This window comes from Suricata suricatta, chromosome 14 (assembly GCF_006229205.1).
Source record: "Suricata suricatta isolate VVHF042 chromosome 14, meerkat_22Aug2017_6uvM2_HiC, whole genome shotgun sequence".
NCBI lineage: Eukaryota > Metazoa > Chordata > Mammalia > Carnivora > Herpestidae > Suricata > Suricata suricatta.
In genome coordinates this window covers 66,251,985-66,273,764 of record NC_043713.1, presented here as the reverse complement: position 1 = coordinate 66,273,764, position 21,780 = coordinate 66,251,985, and the positions used below count along the sequence as shown (strand labels likewise).

The 21,780-nt window shown below is 46.1% G+C and overlaps 1 protein-coding gene across 1 annotated transcript in view; it reads left to right on the top strand.

Annotated features, from left to right (window-relative positions):
• TTC28 (tetratricopeptide repeat domain 28) overlaps nucleotides 1-21,780 on the top strand; it is a 622,170-nt gene that overhangs the window by 493,366 nt on the left and 107,024 nt on the right. The window contains exons 10-11 of the mRNA XM_029921603.1: nucleotides 17,887-19,228; nucleotides 20,511-21,034. Of these exons, the coding sequence (XP_029777463.1) occupies nucleotides 17,887-19,228; nucleotides 20,511-21,034 (1,866 nt within the window). The remainder of the gene's footprint in view (nucleotides 1-17,886; nucleotides 19,229-20,510; nucleotides 21,035-21,780) is intronic.

Sequence of the window (21,780 nt, the reverse complement as noted above, 5' to 3'; positions counted from 1 at the left end):
AGTACAAACACTCCGACCATAGCGGTCACCCTCAGAGGTTCTGATTTCATTGGTCTGTGGTCCGGGATTTTTAAAAGCTCCTCATATGACTATACTGTGACCTTCAGGGTTTAGACCCAACAATTTACAGACAGACCAAGTGTCTCCCTGTTTGGCACTGTTGACAGGACCGCCATCAGGAACAGCTCACCTGCCTTGGTTCACTTATTGCGTGAGCAGACTTTGAGAAGGCTGACGGAGTACTGGTATAAATACCTACAGCATTTCATGCATTGTTAAACACAACAGTCGCATTGTGTTCAGGACAAGAAAAATTGACTGTGTCCATCGAGATATGGCTAAATGTCAAAAAACACTTTTTCCTACATTTATTTTTTTGAGAGAGTGAGACAGAGCACAAGTCGGGGAGAGGCAGAGAGAGGGGGAGATGCAGAATCTGAGGCAGGCTCCAGCCTCCAGGCTCCGAGCAAACATTTAGCACAGAGCCCGATATGGGGCTTGAACCCACGAACTATGAGATCATGACCTCAGCTGAAGTCGGTCACTTGACCGACTGAGCCACCCAAGTGCCCAGAGATACAGCTAAATGTCTAAAGGCAGATAGACACCTTCTGTTATTTTTATGATGAGCACAGTTCTCTTATCTTACTCCTTACATACCCTGGCCCTCAGCTCTAATCCCCCTTACTTAAAATCTTGTAAATCTGCAAGTAGGTCTCAAGTAGTAGGCACAGAAACATTTAAAAGGGCAAAATTCTGATCCTCCATCACTTGGTGATGAGATCTGGCTATGTGCTTTGCAGAAGTATTTATTAGCCCTCACCCCATTTCTCAGGTGAGCAAACTGAGGTTAAGAGAATGTCAACAATTTGCTGGGGCTTCGATTCAACTCAAAATAATATCAAACGGCTCATGTTTTCTCTCTGCCACACTTTTAATAAGAAGGAGGGTCTAACGCTATAGTCTCTATCCCTGGGAATTCAAGTTAATTGAGCAAAGACTTTTGGTGGCTCTGATGTGAGCCAGACACTGAACTCTAAGAATGAAGACGGTAAGGTCATCTGCCTCACAGAGCTCACAGTCTTGAAGGGTAGACAAACGGCTAGAGCAGCAAAGCCCAATAGATAATGTGAGCCACATTTTTAAAAGGTTAAAACAAAGTCAGATTCATGTTAATAATATATTTTATTTAACAATATATTAGGGGCACCTGGGTGGCTCAGTCAGTTAAGCGTCCGACTCTTGATCTTGCTACCGTTTTCTACTGTAAAAGGTATTTAAAATCCCCCCATTGGGGAAGGTGTAATGCTGTGTTCCTTTGGCTGTTATCTCTACACTCAGTGAAATAATACAGTTATGCTTCTTAGAGACCCTCAGTTGTAAATGCTCTCATATATCAAAATTTCAGCAGGATGATTGACTCCAGTGTTGACAGACTGTCAGCCCAGCCTAGAGAAAAGTTACCTGTGTCTCCCAGGCCTGGTGACCCATTGGTTCCTCGTGTCAGGAACATGTGTTTTTAATAGGGCTTGACTTTGTAATGATTATATTTCTATCAAACCTTTTAAGAATCCATCTAAACAATAGATATTTTACTTTGTTAGAATATTTTTAAAAACTAGCTAGATCACAAACTGTTCTATAGAATCCCTCTTCTGGGGAAAGCTATCTTTCTGTGATGAAATAATCTGGAATAGTAGAGACTCCTCCAGGAAATTTCGTCCTGCAGACATTAGCGTCTGAAAGGCGCTGAGAAGTCCTGTATTAACTTCATTTAGTCCAGTGCTTCACATACAGTTGACCACGGAAGACACATGTGTCTGAAGACATCTGTTGGCATCTTGTGGGACACAGCTGCTCTGTGGAACAAGGTATGGAAAACACAAAACTAGACAATTACTTGCTATGACCCTATATTTACATGATGGCAGCCCTTCCCACCACAAGGGTAAGGCATGGACGTTTTCCATTTTCAATCTACATTTACATAGTACAGACCACCTCTTTTTTTTTTTTTACATTTACTTTTTTTTGAGAGAGAGAGAGAGAGCACAAGCAAGGGAGGTGCAGAGAGAGAGAGAGGGAGACACGGAATCCAAAGCAGGCTCCAGGCTTTGAGCTACCGGTCTGCACAGTACCTGGTGCAGGGCTCGAACCCACAAACCGTGAGATCATAACCTGAGCCGAAGCCGGATGCTTAACCTTCTGAGCCACCCAGGTGCCCCTACATAGTACAGACTAGAGAGTGACTCTTAAGGCCAACAGACCTCAAGAACTACCATTATTTTTGTGGGAATATTGTCTTTGCATCTCCTTAGACTAGAGTCACTGTAATTGAATGAACCGTTGTAGAAAGCGGGACCTGAAGAGGAATAGGGAACATGGATTAACCTCACATATCATGAAAGGCTGGAATTCCTACCCAACACTGGGCTACAAAACACTGGAAGCCCATAGTTCCTCGTGGGCAAGCCAGCTGCAGACACATTTGTGATTTGGATCAACCTGCATGCTATGTCCAGCCTAATAATTAGATTAAACAATTTCATGATTAGATTATATTAAGGAAAGGCCATACTTGTTCTTTGGGGAAATGATGCTTGTCCTTCACTGGCAGCACCTGGCAGTTTGTAGTTTAGGAGTTGGTGTAAAGATGGGTTGTTTATTACTTCAGAAACTGGGGGGCTCTGGCCGGTGTAGAAACCACTCAGTGCTACTGTGAGTCTTTCACACCTGCCCGTCCAGAGAGCCAGACTCATTCTCTCTCTCCTTGCCTCTCCAGTCTGCTCTAGGACAAAGTTTTCTCTCTCGTTTTGTGTGTTGCTTTCTGCCTCAGGGATGCAGTGTCTTTCAGTAACAGAGAATATAGTGGCTTTGCTGCTTTTTAATTTCTATTTCCCCAGACCCTCTAAGGATTGTAGATGAGTACATGTAGTCTCTAAGCCCCAAGTGTGGTGTGTTTTTTTTCACATAATTTATGCAGACACCTCATAAGAGAAAACTCATCCTTTTGTTTCTTACCCAGTTTAGCGATTCAACATTTTAAAAAATATAACAGATCTGTATGTTTAAAGCATTTGTGAATTACTTATGAATTCATTTTTATGCCAAATAAATTTCATTAATGATTTTTTAAAAAATCACCATTAAGCCAATTAACATGTCTTATTAATGATTGGTGATGATCATTTTTTCAAACAGACCTTTATGAACTATTGTAGGTAAGCCCATATTAAAAGGTAATACGAATCCTCTTTGTAGGCTAACACAGTATGGACCTGCACTGTTTTGCATTACCAGAGTTCAAGGTGTGAAAGCAATTTTTTAAATGTCTATTTATTTATTTTGAGAGAGAGTGAGAACAAGTTGGGGAGGGACAGGGAGAGAGAGAGAGAGAGAGAGAGAGAGAGAGAGAGAGAGAGAGAGAGAGAGAGTGTCCCAAGCAGGCTCCATATTGTCAGCACAGAGCTGGACACGGGGCTCGAATCCACAAACTGCAAGATCATGACCTGAGCCAAAATCAGGAGTTGAATGCTTACCCAACTGACCCACCCAGCCACCTGTGAAAGCATTTTTTATTCTTTTGTCCCCCCACTTAGAAGAGACTAGGGCAGGAGCACCTGGGTGGTTTGGTCGGTTAAGCTTCCGACTTCAGCTCAGGTCATGATCTCGGGGTGCGTGGGTTCGAGCCTGCTTCAGATTCTGTGTCTCCCTCTCTTTCTGCCTGTCCCCCACTCACACTCTGTCTCTCTCTCTCTCAAAAGTAAATAAACATTAAAAATATTTAATAAGAAGAAAAGGAGGAAGAGACCTTGGGCCGCCTCAGCGGTCATCGGGGGGAGCACCGGCAGTGCTTGGAGGCTCTGTGTGCCGCTTGCAGGCGTCCTCACCGCACACCACCCAGTGTTGTGACCGTGCCGCCCCTTCCTGGTTGTGAGCAGGCAGCCTCGTGTCCATCATCTCTTATCCCTGAGACCCGCTATGGCACTATGGTAAATGTTTGCTGAGAGAATGATAAAGGCAGTTTAGCGAATTATGTCCAGGCCAACAGAGATTAATAAATCAAGTTATTTTTCACTCTGGAGGGCTCTCAGGACCTGATCCTAAAGAGATGAGATAGGAAACAGGTACATACTAACCGTCACCAGCTGTCCGACTTTGAGTAGGTTGCTCCCCTTCTTTGTACTTCAGTTTCTCCATCTGGAAAATGAATGATTAATAACCTTGCATCCCTCCGAGTAATACTATAAAGATAAAGGGAAGAGAGAGATGAGAGCATAGTGAGCTCTTTGGAGGCAAGATCTGTGTAACACTCAGTCATCATAATTGCCACTGTTATTATTTCTCTAGGGTGTGCAATGTATTCAGTTCACACCTTTGAAGAACACAGAGGAGAGCTAGCTGGGGTGGAGGGTTCACACTGGGAAGATGTGGAAGGTGAGGCTGGATAAGCATTTTAGAATCCGTCCAGTTTAGGGTCCATCTTCTCAGTATTGGGGAATCCGTAGACTTTGTCCTAAAGAGTCACCTCCCCCACCCCCATCCCAAGTGGATGAAATGAAAACCTGAGACAACTGGAGACCCACGACTTTACCTCAGGTGAGCAATCTAGAAATGATGTCGAAGTCGCTGGGCATAGCCAGTGCCTCCCCCAGTTCCCCATTTTCCACCTATATATCCTGCTCACAGAAGCATTGGTTTACTGCCCAGATGCCATTAAATGCTGTCCAATATAACTGGCTAAAATGCTTGAGCTTTAGGGGCACCTGGGGGCTCGGTTTGTTAAGCATCCGGCTCTTGATTTCGGCTCAAGCCATGATGTCAGGATTCAGGCTCCTTGCTGACAGTATGGAGCCTGCTTGGGGTTCTCTCTCCCTCTCTCCCTACCCCTCCCCACCCCCCACTCAAGATAAATAAATACACTTAAAAGAAAAAAGAGCTTGGACTTTAGAATCAGACCACCTGGGTTCAAATCCCAGCTTGTAACTTCCTAGTTGTATGACCTTGGGCAAATTCCATAACCTCTCTGACTCATCTGGAATGTGAAGATAATTATAATTCTTTAACTCATATGCTCTTATGTGAATTAAATTAACACATATAAAATACCTACAGTGGTGCCTGGCACATTGTAAGTTCTCAATAATTTTAGCGATTTAAGTGGCCATTACTGTATACCAGGAGTGAGCCAGACGCTATTTATCATCCTCCTGTCCTCTGACTGTAGATCCGAGACCAGGATCTGGCCAGCGCCCAGCCACATGGAGAATAGGGCCAAATCCCACTGGAGCACAAACCATGTACTTTATTTATGAGTAAATATTAGATACAGCTTGCTTTATTTGAAGGTCGAACAGGAAAAAAATAGAGATAAATGAAGAATTGCTACAGAATAAGGGAGAAGCAACCTTGATTTTCAGAAGGTGAGCAGACCTTTAAAAATTGTTTACTGTAGGAAGTAAAAGTTTATACAGGTTTGGCATCCTTAGTAGGGGCAAAAAGAACTGAAATAGGATAGGAAATCATAAGGAGACCACAGGTTCATGTGAGGAGAAAGGATGAGCCAGAAAAGGAGATGGGTTATAGGAGGGAGAATTGCAGGGGCGCCCAGTTGGCGCAGTCAGTTAAGCCTTCTGATTCTTGCTTTCGACTCAGGTCATGATCTCAGAGTTTGTGGGATTGAACCCCTGCATCAGGCTCTGTGCTGACAGTGCGGAGCCTTCTTGGGATTCTCTATACCTCTCTCTCTGCCCTTCCCCCCTACCCAGCCCTCAAAATAAATAAATAAACATTTTTTTTAAAAAGAAGGAAGAATTGCAAGAAACCTAGCAATATAAAGCCTGTAATAAAGGTGGAACTGAGCATAATGGATATGGTGGGACACTGAATCCATGAAGTGGAATATTCTAGCTCTGCTAGGATATAGAAAAGATTGGAGGCAAAGATGAGAATTAGGAGATATTAGCAGGGGGCATGAGGGTCTTCTTTCTCCCTCCTTGCTCCCACATTTTGTTGGTTGGTCTCTGCCAAAAGAAGTTTGAACTTGCCATGTTCTTATCAACTGCCCTTCTTTGGCTCCTTGACCAAGACCAGAAAATGTGTTTCTTTTGCCACATCCTTCACCTCAGGTCTCGAATGGGGTCTCTTCTACTGTGTGGTATCCCTGAAAGCCATAACTGAGGTACTTCTGGCCCAGCACTGGGGTGGCTCAGTCAGCTGAGTGTCCGACTCAGGGTTCATGAGGTGGAGTCCTGAGTCAGGCTCCGTGCTGAGTACTTCCCCTCTCCCCCTCTCCTCTGCTCATGCTCACTCGTGTTCTCTCTCTCTCTCTCTCTCTCTCTCTCTCTCTCTCTCTCTCTCTGTCTCTCTCTTTTATTCTACAAAGCAGAGCTTAGAGAAATGGCCATTTTCATTCCCAAGAAACGAGAAATGATGATTGTCTACATCTTTTATATTCATATCAAATGACCTAACTTTAAACAAAGACCTAATGGCAGATAGCTGTCATCAAAATTCTTCTATTACTATCTTCCTTTAAGGACCTGGCTTTGTTTTCATTATCTTTAAAAATCAGTACATGTAATAGAAGCTCCATAATATAACCAAAACAGTGGACACCAACACCAAAACAGATTGTCAGCAACCATACTAGAATGGCAGCAATGATTAGTTCAGACAGTCATAAAGTTGGAGAGAGTTCTTCTGTATTTCATATTTCCAACTTTGAATATGGTAACAGTAATCCTTTGGCTAAGAAACAGGAAATCTTACGGCTTAAGCCAACAGGGACTTATTTTTCTCACAAAACCACGTGAGGTATCTGACGACGGTTCAGAGGCTAAGGGTAACAGGGCCTATTACCCTGTAGCTAATTTTTTTGGCCTTTTACTCAGGCTGATTCATGATGCTTCATGGTCACATGGTGGCTGCTGAAGCTCCAGGCATCATGACTTGTCCAAACCAGCAGAAGCAAGGGATGCTAAGCTGGCTGCTTCGGTATCCTTGCATTTGTTTTAGGGAAGCGAAGTCTTTTCTAAAATGCCAGGACACTCCTGCTTTTGTCTGCTGACCATGGCTGTGTCACTTGACCAACCCCAACTGCAAGGGAGACTGGGAAAGTGAATATTTAGCTTTCCAGCCCCATAGCCAGGGGCAGCTAGGGAGAAGCAGGAAGTTGAAAATGAGTGTTGGGTGAGCCAAAGTTGGCTGTCTTCTGGAAGCCTTTTTTTGATATGTGTTATTTGTATAATTGAAAAAATATATTTGAGATTATTATGTTCAATTTTGATCATTATAGAATCTTAGTAATGTAAAAATATGCACATCAGAAGGACAAAAAGAAAGCCACAGAAGCTTTAAAATAGTCTGCTCTGGCTCTTGACACTAATCATATTCTGCATTAATGTTCCTGTATATAATCAGAGGAGGAGAGGCTCGGTGGTTCTTTTATTTCTATGTAGGTGGGAGAAGTGGTCCGCCAGAGATAGGAATGTGGATGGACAGCTGACTGATCTGGCCAGATAGACAGACAGGGGCCCACCCCCTAACGTAGCAAGGTTGAGATATGTCGAGAACTAACAAATGTTCTGGGAAGCCGGAGTTTCAGTGATTTCTACAGGTTCCCCTTATCCTGTGAGTCTACAACTTGAATAAAGGAGATAAATGGGGTTTCAGATTTAAAGCAGTTCACAAGAGCTTTCTGGTACGACATGTTTAAATATCATCTCTGTGATATGCATGAGTGAGCCAGACTCAGGAGCCTCTAATTTCCTAAGTAAATCCCTCTCAATTAGGCCGGAAGAGAAGAAAAACTGAAAACAGTAAATGGATGCATAGTTTTAATCCCATCTTGCTCTTTTCCATGTTTTTGAAATGGCGCTCACCAAAAGCCCATGTACTAATAGAAAAATGAGCAGAATGTATGAATCACTTGTTTTGATAGCATTATGCTTAATCTAGCTAGAATACTTCACACAATCATAGAGTTTGAGTTTTCTATCCAATGTGAATTTTTAAAATGAAGCTTTTCAGACCTGATTGCCTTGGGAAAGCAGATTTTATAATTTGCTCTCCAGCCTGGCTGGAAAATCCATCTGTCTTTGCAATTGAATTTGCAAAGTGAAATCATTTTTGAAGGGCTGTTCTTTTGGCCAGCTCTTCTGCGGCTCCTCCCTTTCCCTGTCTGTTTCCAGGGCTCCCTGTTGGTCTGGGCACACTGTGCCCATCTTCTTGTGCTCTCTGGGCCGATGAAGGGCACATTCTGGGAGATGGGCTTTGTCCTCACCCTGGATTGCACAGCTGAATGCTGCAGCAGTTGCTCCCTCAGACTCCCAGAGGGGCAAAATAATTCAGGGGGAAGGTGCTAGGCTGGACGGGGTGGCAGTGAGCCTGGGTTCAGGTCCTAGCTCTGTAACTTAGCGGCCCTGTGGCTTTTGTGAGTGTCTTTGAAAGCAGACCCCGGCCACCCTGCCTTTGTCCTAGAGTCAAAGAAGTTAATGGAGGCCCTTGAAAACTGACAAGTGCTATGAAGTGTTTCATTGGATTCTGCTCAAAAATTCAACAAATGGCTTTGGAAACACTGAGTTTTTGGTTACCTGAGGTCCATCCAGCACACAGATTTAGGAGACGAACATCTCAGAGAGAAGTCCAAGCTGGGATTGCGTCTCTGGGGGTCACACAGTTGGTTCTTGGTGTCAGGAATTGAATGAACACACAAAGAATTTTGTCTATGATTGTCACTATTATTAGTGCTGCCACTATTTTTATTATTTAGGAAGGTTCTCCTCTCCCTTATTAGTTATCATAATGAAATTGGAAAGAAGCCCTGTTACAGGTGACTTTTATTATTTTCTTTTATAAGTTTTTCTTTAAATAATCTCTACACCCAACGTGGGGCTCGAACTCACAACCCTAAGGTCAGGACTCGCACGCTCTTCCAACTCAGCCAGCCAGGCACCCCTGCAGGTGTCTTTTAATTTATCTTCTCAGTGAATTACATTTCATAGGTAAGAGGCTGGTGAAGGCAGTCAGTCAGTCCGCCAGATTTTAAAATTAAGGTCCTAGTTTCTCAGTGTTTTGCTTAAATTATTGGATAACAGCCAAAGTACTTCCCAATTAATTAATTTTGATGATTTATTTTAGCAACTTCAGCTGGGTGACAGGACAGAAATGAGGTGGGTATTTCCCCCCCTGATTGTTAATTAGTGCCAGGGTATAAAATCGCCTCAGAGCACCCAGTGTTTCTCAGGCTGGTCCACTGGCATTTTCGGCTGTGACGGCTCCTCATTGTGCAGGACTTCTCTCCCATGGTGCAGGCTGTCTGGTCCCCCGGGCCCCACCCCCACCGTGCCAGTGTGGGCTCCCAGACAATGTGACAACCAGCGCTGCCCCACCTCATCATCAAATGTCCTTGGGGAAGGGAGGACCCTCCTCTCCTACATGCACACACTGAGGCCCTTAAGGAAATAGGCTCCATTCTTATGTCACATGCAGAGCTTGGCTATAATATTCTCAGGAGCCCATGATGTTGCATTCTTCTTAGATGAGAGGGACCAAGTTCCCTTTGGTGTGCTTGCTTTGGAAATATGATGGCATCCAAGAGTGAATTACAGTCTACAGTAAAACAATGGTGTAGGGAATGGCATATTTTGATTTTGTTGTTTGTAATATCAAGGACTGTGGTAACTAAAGCCGTTTGGAATAATACCAACCCCTAGAAAATGGAGTATCACACCTTGGCATTCACTCTTTTACTTGATCTTCATAATCATTACCTGAGAGAGGTGAAAACAGGAGGCCAAGAAAAGTAGTTACTTTTCTAAAGAGCACAAGACAGTGTTAGCCTCTACGGGCTAGCATGGTTGTTATATTAGAATTTCATATTTAAGCGAGAGTTTCCTTGTGGCCAAAACAAAAAGAGAAACACATAATTCTTCTTAAACCAAAAGATGGGAGCATAGAATTCCTCAGGAAAGCTGAATTCTAAAAGTAATTTCTCAAGAGACATTTATATCCATGGGATAATGGAAAAAAATTTACAGTATAACTAAAATTTTAGCAGCAAAGATTATAATAGATCTCAGTGTGCTTTTTCTAATAACAAATTTGAATAAAAAATCAACTAAGCCTAGGGTATTAAGATTAAACCTCAGTTCACTGAAGCCTGATCAGTGTGGGTTCAAGGTCATTTGTTCGAATTATAGAGTTTAGTAGTCTCGCTTGATTCAGGGCTAGAATTGAGGACATCCAGAGGGGTGGATGACTCAGAAGTGTCCCCTCAGGAAATTCTATTAATAGGTGTCTCTCCCCTGACATGGACAGTTTGAAACTGGAGCTTATGACAAGGGCTTGGAGGGGTGATGTTGGATGGGACGTCCATGAGGATGTGGAGGGTCTACTGCACTACCCGCTGCCCACACACCTTAGCTCCAAACCGCAGGGTGCTTTCCTCACACGCAGGCCACCACAGGGCCATGTGCCACTCCCCTCCCCCTCACAAATCCGGGACTGCCACGGCTCCATCTTCCAGTAGCGGCAGCGCCATCTGGCACGCAGGCCCTGGGCAGGCGGGCCTGCAGGGGAAGACAGGACACGGAATACTGTGCTCCGGCTCTTAAGTGCTTCTGTCTAGAAGGGACACATCGCTTCCACTCACATTCCATCGGGCAAAACAAGTCACGTGGCCACGCCTGAGTTCTCCTGAGTACACGTCTGGGTGTAGAAAAGAACCAGAGTAGGGAACATTGTAGAGTCTGCCACAGATAGGGGAGAGAGGCAGTCCAAGCCAAGCAAATGGGATGGGAAAGTCAGGCCTACCAGGCAGGGTGGGACTGAGCCGAACGGACAGTGGGGCTGCTGCTTGGCTGGCGTAGCCGCTAGGGAGCACAGGAATGGCTGGGTTGGTACCAGGCCCGCAGAGTTTGTAAATGCTGTTGTCACTGGTCTGTGCTCTACTCTGCAGGCCAGAGGGACCCTGAAGGTGCTCCTGGGAAGTGGATCTGGCCAGTTTTCTATGGCTCAGCTCAAGGGAGGAGCAGAAGCAGTTATCTCTGCATTTCAGTGATTCAACCCCAGCCCTCGAAACAAAAGAAATGTTTGTTTCGTATGGAAACGAACTTCCTGTAACATTCTCTGCATTGTTCACTTATGAGGGCGGCTCCCTCCTCTTATTGTGATCCAGAATGAAAACCAGGCACACTTCGCCTTCTCCAAACAGTGACTAATGGCGGGGCTCGGCCAGGCAGGCCCAGTGTATTTTTCACTCTGCTCCGGGCTTCCTACCAAGTTCTCTCACAGCGGCCAGGCCACAGCCATTAGGGATGACTGTGCCTAGCACTTCCTACCTCATCATCCATCTCCGGAGCACCCCTCTCCAGCCACCTCCTTTTTAATAGGTTTAATTATTACTTCCCCTACTTCATGGCACAATTAATCTTCCCCACTGCCTCAGGATTTACAGCCATACAGGGCCCGGGAATTTCTGAGCTGTTCACCTGCAGTCTTGGTTTTTAACTCTCCGGGGGAAGTAGGAAGCAGGGCCATGAATGAAGGCAGTGAAATAAGTATGGACTCCTGCGGGCTCCAGGCTGGCTTCTTGTCACTGTCATTTGGCACTCGCCTTTGGGATGGGGGCAGGAGGGGGCAACAGAGGAACTAACTGTGCCTCTGTTCAGCCTAAGGAGAGCCTTGCGGGCCAGGGGTTGAGCAAACAGGGCCTCTCTGTTTCTCTTTCAGCAGCATTGTATTTCCTGCAAGTTTGGATATAAGATGAATGAATTCTGAGGATCTGTCGTGCAGTGTTGTGCCTGCAGTTAGCAATACCCTATTGTAGCTAAGAAAATAGATCTTTATGTATTCTCACCACAGAAAAAGGTGATGGATGTGTTAATTAACTTGATTGTAGTAATCATTTCCCAGTGAATATGTATATCAAATCATCACATTCTATCCTTTAAATATATACAGTTTTGTCAATTATACCTCAGGAAAGTGGGGGTGAGGAGAAGGCGGTCTCCAGTGGAGTCTGTCTGTGGGAGGGAGAGGAGGCGTGTACAGGAGTTTCCTTTGCTTTCTTATAGTGGGCTCCTCAGAGCTGAAACGGATGGGGAGGGCAGTTGGCATCTGGGGCAGAAGTGCCACTGAACTCAGTGTCACAGAAGACATCTCCAATTGCTGCTGAAGCAAAAGAAGATAACAGGCCCTTAACTTGACTTGCCCTTTGGAGAAACAGGAAGAGCCTGGTGGGTTGGATAGAAAAAGTAGACAGATGTAATTAAGATAAATGATGGCAGAAGAGACTCATGATGGCTCAAGAGTTCTGCAGAGGTGACGCCCCCACGAATGATTACATCTGCCTCCTCCTCCTGCATTCCTACATCTCTTAGGATTTCCTGTTCTCCGATGCACACCTCTCTGCTTTAGACATAGATTCAGCCAGACCAGCAATTTGTTCTTTTATAGCTGCCCCAAGATTGGTTTGCCGCAGCAGAATCCTAACGGTAATGTAGACGAAGTGGGTCCAAAATCATGACCGCCTTTCACTAGCAGGCATCCTGGCTTCATTCCAGAAGGGCAAGGGTGAGAGAACACGGACTCCTGACTCAGAAGAGCCTAGGTCCCAGTATCAGCCCTGTCACTTGGGGCGTATGGGCCCAAGTGAGCTCTTGAAACTTCTCTGAGACCACATTAGTGATCTCACAGGATTGTTTTGAAGCATGAAGGAGATTATCAAGTAGAGGGCTAGGCACTGGTTTTCAGAAGAGCTTACCTAACAAGAAGATGCTCGTGGCTAAAATCACATGAGAAGTTAATTTTGGAATTGTGTGCATATAAAGATTTTGTAACTTTGCTGTCCTTCACTGGCAAAAATAATGGGCTGGTCTCTGGGCTCATAAATAGTAACCTGAAAATGAGGTAAAATATCCAGTTGGTTGCGTTTCCAACACAGAGCACTTTGCTCTCATGCCTTTGGTTCCAGCCATCTGTTTACTAGGCAGGTCTGTCCCCTCCTCCCGCTCCAAGTCTGGGGATATTTCAGGTATACTGTGGGAAGACTCTGTGTGGCGACTTGAGAGGGAGAAGATCCGGGGAGCCCAAGGAGCTGGAATAATGGGTGCCGATCTTTTGAAATTAAATGTAAAACTCAGTATCGTGACTATAAGTAAATCAAAGCAGTGGGACAAGGCACTGTGTTGTCCCAGTCCTCTCAGCCCGGAGAAGGGATATGGGGGCGTATACCCACGCACGCTGGAGACCAGCTGATTTCTTTCTCTTGTGATGCCCCGAAGACAGAAGAACCGAACTTGAGTATCCACATCAGGACTTAGCTATGGGGAAGCTTCCTGATCCAAAACGAACTGCAGAAGGATGTGTAACCACAGATCTCTCTGCATATCTTGATTACTTGATTTATCTTTCCATTATGGAACTCGTCACACCCCCCGCACCCCCACACACAGCAGAGGGCATGGTATAATGAACCCCCACGCACCCATAACCCAGTTATAAACATTTTGCTCATCTGCGTTCATCTGTTTTCATAAATGCCTGCGCTCACCCACCCACACATGCTCACTTCTCTCCCTGCCGGAGTGTTTTTAAAGCATGTCCTTTCACCCATGAGTACTTCTAGATGTGTTTCTAACAGAGGAGAACTTAGCACAGCTGCTCTCCCAAGTCCCACCTAGGAGACTAATTACGGTTCCTTTATGCACCCTGTTTGGAAGCAGATGGGCTGGTACGGCGCAGGGCCTGTGCACCTAGAGTCCCTCCCTCGCTCTGCCACAGCCTTAGTTCCTCTCGCTGGGCCTGGGTCAAGTCATTCATAAAATCAGCCTCAGGGAGAGACTCTTCTGGCTCCCCCAGCTCACCGTTTCCCTTGAGAATAGCTGAGGCTTCGGCTAAGCCGAGGCAGACCCCACCCTGCTGGAAAGCGGCGGAAGAGAACAGATGAGCTCTTAAAGCCCCACTTGCATCATGTGCTGTTCATAATCAGAGCAGTCATATTTTCCTAAGTGAGAAGAGCACCTCCGTTGTTTGTGGAGGCAGGCTGAGGCTCTACTTCCAGAGTATTCGCAAGAGAAAAGGCAGCTGGAAGTCACTGCTGGAATGCTAAATGTTCCCCTTGGTCCTAGCTGGTCATGGTTCGTAATCCAGAGCAGATGGTATTGAGCATTTACTATGTCCCGGGCCCTTGTGCTTCTCTGAAGCATCGTCTCCTGGGCCCTCCCAGCAGCTCTGAGGTAGGTATTCTTAATCCCAGGCAGTGACCGTTCCTGACGCCACAGCGGAGGCCTACCGTAGTGACATATAAATCCACACGCAGGTGTCCTTTCTCCACGCGCCCTTGTGGGGACGTGGCTTTGTGAGGATCTTCTGCCCCACTAATCTTCATTTAATCCCCCTCCCCTGCAGCACGTCAGCACCTCGCACACCCCTGCTGACAGGCTCTCTGTAAGTCTTCATCTGAGTGACTGCCCTGGAAAATCAAGCTGTGGTCTCGAAAGGGAAGGAGGATCTGCAGATTATCTCCTCAGCATGTGCAGTCACTCTGCTGGCAGTTCTCAGGGCCGCTTTTATGTTGCCTCAACAAAGGGAGCGGCTGCCAAGAGCGTGTGACGTTCTGTTCCGAATTCTCCAGGCTGGCTGAGGCTGCAACAGTGGGGACACAGGGCAAGATGAAAACATTCCATCTCAGCCAGGCCCGTTGCCTCTTACCCTCGCCCGTGTCCCGAAGTCTTTGTGTTTTTGAGACTCTTCCGGGTGCTTCTTTATAGAGCCGTGGAGGTGTCAGATGAGGAAGAAGGGGAGGCGGGAGGGGAGTGCACGGGCGAGCTGGCTGGGGGTCAGATCATTTTGCCGTCACCAGCAGGCAGTTTCTTTCACAACTCATTGAACCCTGGGTAGCCATTATCGTCCCAACTGCTCCCTATTAGCCAGGCCAGACTCTTGAGGCCATGAGAGGAAACAGATTTCCTCTTCCTTTCTGCCGCTCTCTGAACACCACTGCGGCCGCGTTCAGACAGCGTGCTGTAGGCCACAAGGCTTATCCATAGACACGTTATGTTTCTCATACCATTTCTCTCAGATGGTGTAACCTGACCTAAATAAGAAACCAAAAACACCAAAAAGTTTTCAGTTAGGAAAGAAAGAAAGAAAGGTTCAGAGACACCAAGTGACTGTCTCAAAGGTACCCAGTCAAATAAGATGGGAGCCATCTTATAAATGCTTGTAAATGCTCAGGATGGAGCCCACCACAGGGCTCGATCCCATAACCCTGGGTTCATGACCTGGGTGGAAATCAAGATTAAGACAGATACTCAACAAACTGAGCCACCCGGGTGCCCCACCATCTTTTTTTTTAAATTAAGTTTCATTTGTTCTAGGGCAAACTAAAAGGACTTTCTCCTACTTTACGCTTTTAAAAAATTTTTTTAATGTTTATTTTTGAGAGAGAAGGAGACAGAGCATGAATGGTGGGGCAGAGAGAGAGAGGGGCACAGAACCCGAAGCAGGCTCCAGGCTCTGAGCTAGCTGTCAGCACAGAGCCCAACGCGGGGCTCGAACCCACAAGCTGTGAGATCATGACCTGAGCTGAAGTCGGACTCTTAACCGACTGAGCCACCCAGGCACCCCCATACTTCACCACTTTTAATGGCACTATGTTATTCCATTATATAGAGAACCGTGATTTACTGAGTTTTTTTAAATATAATTTATTGTCAAATTTTCTAACATACATTGTATACAACGTGTTCTTGGTTTCAGGAGTAGATTGGATATTTTTAAATTGCAAAATACTTTACTCTCATAAGAAAATACACAGACTAATTACCATAGTTTGTTTAATCTCTACCACCTTGAGATTTCCTTTCCTGGAAGCCAGGAATTTCAGTAACTAATATTTGAATTTCAGTCTGCAGTTTATAGTGCCCTTTCACATACATTATTTCATTTGATCCTCACCACTGCCCTTTAAGATTGGCATCGAGATTATTATTTTCCTCACTTTTTGGATGAACTGTGAAAAGCCCAGAGAGGCTAAGTGATTTATCCAGTATCCCGAGCTGAGTTAACATGAAGGAGCTGGCTGGGCCCAGAGGTAGACGGAACCCTCTGGAGGGGCAAACCTCCAACCCCGGGCAGGGGAGGACATGGGGCCAGAAGGGCAGCCTCACAGTGTGCCGACATTATTTGCGTCCTGCTGTCCCCCTTACACACCCTGTGTGCTCTCTGAGGGCAGCCTTGCGTCTGGTCTCCCTGACCGCCCCCTCTGCCTACCACAAGGCGTAGCACGCAGTAAATCCCGGCTCAGCGCGTGAGCCAGTGAATGAAACGTGTCACAGAGACAAGCGAATCATGGGGCTGCTCTTTGACAGCTTTCTTTCTCGGCGTGTCTACTGTCAGTTCAGACTTTTAACAAGAACCCAGCTTGGTGTTTTTGAGTTTGTGCTTCTGCAGGTTTGGGTCGCCACTGAGAAGCTCACGCACTAAGTCATGGAAGAGTATGTTCAAATCCAAGGGCAAGGAGAAACTGTTTGTGTACTAGATTCTCTCCATCTTTTCCAGTGCTCCCCACCTCTCACCCCAGGCCCCACTGGGATGAACCAGGCTCTGCTTAAAGGTGCCTCCCAAGTTACTTTGGTGATATCCTTCCTTTGGAACTACTTTATATTTTTTATATTGATGATATATCCTATTTTGAACTGCTTGTAGAAACAATAGCTTAGCAGCGATAGCATAGTTTATGAGGGTTGTTTAAAGTGCTGTTGTTATCGACTATAAAAGCTATAGAACAGAATTACAAGAAATTTTGGAACAAAAAAATCATTCAAATGCCATCACCTCACAAGGTGACAGTTTCCATTTTTACATAATCCCCTCAAGGTCTTGTCCATGTGCACACATTTATTTTCCTAGATGTTGTCACAGGGAGTATGCGGCATTGTTTCCTGCTTTTTCCACTTATTAGCGTAAGAACCTTCCCCCCCATTTTTCTACACAGACTTCATAATTATCTTTTAATGACTGCATAATCCTCTGTTGAGTTGATATACCAAAATGTACTTCCACAGCCTCCCAGTGTTGACCATTTCAGATGTTTCTGATTTCCCACTAATCTATAAATGCTGCACTGAATATTGTTATGCGAATAGCTTTTACATTTGTCAAGTGATTTTCTTTGAACATATTCCCCGGAGTAGGATTGTGGGGTCTGAGCAATTGCGGGGTTTGTGGCTCTTGCCATCCCGCTCCTCCGCGGCCCTTCCTCCGTGATGTCCAGCCGGGGATGTGTTCACCAATTTCAGGGCATCCTCCTTAGTCTAGGGTGGTGCTTAAATTTTTTGTTTGCTAATTTAGTTGAAGGAAAATGGTACTGCAGGATGGCTTTACTTTGCATTTCTTTGATTATTAAAAGAAATTAGCATTTTCCCCTGTGGTTATTCTTTGTATTTTTTGGATGTGAGTTTTCTGCTCACACTTACTGTTCTTTGCCTGTTTCAGTAAATTGGGTTTTTTTTTTTTAATCAAACCAAGTATCTTCATACACAATAGCTATTGGGTTTTATCATGTATGTTTCACATATTTTCCAGCATAGTGTTTGCTTTTAAATTTTAGGTATTATTTGAATATAAAACTTTTTAATTTTGTAACCAATCTGTCCATATTTGTTTTTTGGGTTTTTTTCTTCCTGTTTCTTCAAAGCTTAGAAAGCTATCTCCCCTCTGGAGAGCTGATAAATATTTAATGCTACCTTCTGTTATTTTAAATTCTCTAATTCATCTGGATTGTATTTGAGTACAAATTGAGTTGTGAATGACATTTCCCCCCCTAAGTTGCTCATCAGTTATTCTAACCTCTTTCTGTTCCTTTCTTCTCTTTCTCAGGAATCATACACCAGATGAAGGGCGATTATGATACTGCACTGAAACTCCACAAGACCCACCTGTGCATCGCCCAGGAGCTGAGTGACTACGCTGCCCAGGGCCGGGCCTATGGGAACATGGGTAATGCCTACAGTGCTCTGGGCATGTACGACCAGGCCGTCAAGTACCACCGGCAGGAGCTGCAGATCTCCATGGAAGTGAACGACCGTGCCTCCCAGGCGTCCACCCACGGGAACCTGGCCGTGGCGTACCAGGCCCTGGGCGCCCACGACCGGGCCCTGCAGCATTATCAGAACCACCTGAACATTGCTCGGGAGCTTCGAGACATCCAGAGTGAGGCCCGGGCCCTCAGCAACCTGGGCAACTTCCACTGCTCTCGGGGGGAGTACATCCAGGCCGCCCCCTATTATGAACAGTACCTCCGGCTCACTCCTGACCTTCAAGACATGGAAGGAGAAGGGAAGGTCTGCCACAACCTCGGCTATGCCCATTACTGCCTTGGAAATTACCAGGAGGCAGTCAAGTACTATGAGCAGGATCTGGCGCTGGCCAAAGACCTTCACGACAAATTGAGCCAGGCGAAAGCATACTGCAACTTGGGCCTAGCCTTCAAGGCTCTGCTGAACTTCAGCAAAGCTGAAGAGTGTCAGAAGTACCTACTGTCCCTCGCCCAGTCCTTGAATAATTCCCAGGCTAAATTTCGAGCCCTAGGGAACCTGGGTGATATATTCATCTGTAAAAAAGATATAAATGGTGCAATAAAGTTCTATGAGCAGCAGCTGGGCTTAGCCCACCACGTAAAGGACAGAAGACTGGAAGCCAGTGCGTATGCAGCCCTGGGCACGGCATACCGCATGATCCAGAAATATGACAAGGCCTTGGGTTACCACACGCAGGAGCTGGAGGTCTATCAGGAGCTGAGCGATTTGCCAGGGGAGTGCAGAGCTCATGGGCACCTGGCTGCCGTCTACATGGCCCTGGGGAAGTACACAATGGCGTTCAAGTGTTATGAAGAGCAGCTGGATCTAGGGCAGAAGCTGAAGGACCCCAGTCTGGAAGCCCAGGTCTATGGCAACATGGGCATCACAAAGATGAACATGAATGTGATGGAAGAGGCTATCGGCTACTTCGAGCAGCAGCTGGCCATGCTGCAGCAGCTAAGTGGAAATGAGGCTGTACTCGACAGGGGCCGGGCCTACGGCAACCTGGGAGATTGCTACGAGGCCCTGGGTGACTATGAGGAAGCTATCAAGTACTATGAACAGTATCTGTCTGTTGCCCAGAGTCTGAATCGCATGCAAGACCAAGCCAAGGCTTACCGGGGACTAGGAAATGGACACAGGTAAAAATGACAGGGGACAGATGTGGTTGATAACATGCACAAAGAGCATCTGTGGCAGTAATGGCAACTTAAGTCTGTGTGACAGCTTATTAATGACACAGCATTTTCATATGTGTCTTATTTGGCTCCTCCAGTGGTTTTGTGAATTTAGCAGGGATGTTATAATACCTTATGTTATGGAGGAAGAGACTAAGGCCCAGAGAGGTTGAGTCAACATCCAGGATTACACAGCTTAGAAAGGACACCCCAGAGTCAAACCCAGGGTTGTCTGGCCTGAAATGCAGTGCTTTTTTGACTACATTATAATGAGTAGGATAAAAGGAATCATGGGAACAGGAAAGGTGAATGCATCCATTCAACTGACGTTTTCTGAAGGCCTCTCACATTATGCGAATGTGTTTATTAATACAACATCTATCCCCACCAATTACTAGGACTCCCACTTTCTTGCTTTTAGGGAAAGTCACCTGAGAATGGCAGGAGTGAATCAACATGCACTATCAACATCATGCCAGGCACCTTGCAGTGAGACCTTGCTTAATATTTATGGCAGTCCTGTATTACTCTACACTTATTATGATCTGCTATGGGATGTGGGATTTACTATCATCCAGAAACGGAGGCTCGGGGAAAGGAAATCATGTGCCCCACACAACTGGCTTGGTCTGCCGCCAAAATCCATGCTCTTCCCAGCCTTATCATGTCATCTCTTAGCAGCACAAAAAGACACACTGTTGGCCAAGGTGATGCTTTCCTTCTGAATGTGGGGAACCCAAGAAGGTGTCTGTGTCTGCAGAATTTACAGCCCTTCCAGATCAGCAGGGGATTAGGGCTCCTGGAGTGGAGGAAGGGCAGGGGTCAAACTAAATCATCACCCACAGAGTGCTCCGAGGAGCTCAGGGTGAAAGATTTATAGCCATTGTAAAGTGATTTCAAAAACATAGTCTAAGCGGTAGTGGAAATTGGGAGGCCCAAAGAACCAAACAGTTCACTTGCTATCATTGTGCCTATTAATATATTTTATGTTTCCTCTGGGGTGTATATCCCATTGAATCTCAAGCTCTTGGGAAGGTCACTAAGAGATGACTTTTGAATTGCTTTCCAGATTATGAAATTCCCCTGTATCTCACTCTAAGGGCACATGATAGATTTTAGCTAGAAGAGGAGTTAAGAGCTTCTATAGTAAGTGACAGTGACAAATGCTTTTCATTTTCTCAGGGGCTTTAGCATGTCTGCACCTGCACAAAATAATATCATTGCTTTTCTGTCTACATCCCCACAGGGCAATGGGGAGCTTGCAGCAGGCCCTCGTGTGCTTTGAAAAGAGGCTTGTGGTCGCCCATGAGCTCGGGGAGGCCTTTAATAAAGCCCAGGCCTATGGAGAGCTAGGAAGTCTGCACAGCCAATTAGGGAATTACGAACAAGCCATTTCCTGCCTTGAACGCCAGCTGAACATTGCTAGAGAGATGAAAGATCGCGTGCTGGAAAGTGATGCGGCCTGTGGCCTTGGTGGCGTTTACCAGCAGATGGGGGAGTATGACACGGCCCTGCAGTACCACCAGCTCGACCTGCAGATAGCAGAGGAGACCAATAACCCCACGGGCCAGGGGCGAGCCTACGGGAACCTGGGCCTGACATATGAATCCCTGGGCACCTTTGAGAGGGCTGTGGTCTATCAAGAACAGCACTTGAGCATCGCGGCGCAGATGAACGACTTGGTGGCCAAGACCGTGTCGTATAGTAGCCTTGGAAGGACCCATCATGCCTTGCAGAACTATTCCCAGGCAGTAATGTACTTACAGGAAGGTAAGCGAAAAGGCCTGGGTGGTCTCTTGGTGAACTCTGAGATCAGAAGGAAGGGTGCACAGTTTGAGTGGCCACCTCTGCTTGGGGTGAAGAGCTCAGAGGCCTTATCGTTAGTTCAACCCTAAAACCGCAGTGCCCTCACTGGGCGTTCCTTAATAGCACAGAGACATTCCGTTGCCCAGAACGCGTTACCCGGGTTGTGGAACACCGGTAGCCAGCTGCCCAGGGAGGTGATACCGTCCCTGCTCTTCAGAGCAGACGACATGTTCCCACGCAGGAGGAATCGACTTCAGATTTAGTCGTGTAAGATTTAAGGGCCTGAACCAGAGGAAAACACCCATCTGTTTCAAGCCCTGTTGTCCTTCTGGAAAATACATAAACTGTAACAACACTCTATAGAAGTCAATTTTGATGTGGCAGCTGAGATCTGACCCAGTCTGGGGGTCCCTCCAGCAGTTGGCCAGGCTTCCTTCCCAGTGTGTATTGTCCACAGGGCTTGTACTGGTGCTGTGGTGGCCTTGTGCCTGGCACAAGGGACAGAAAGCGATTGCTTCTGCCACGGCCTCCTCTTCCTCCTCCTTCCCTTCCCCCTCTGGCACCTCCCCCCCCCCAGCCCCATCTCTGCTGCTGTCAGGTTCCACGCAGTTACTACACTGGGAAGCTCCTCCCCTCACACGGGCACACTGCATCCTCCCATCCCAGGAGGGAAAAATGGCAGGTACGATGTTCTTGGCTCACTAGTCAAA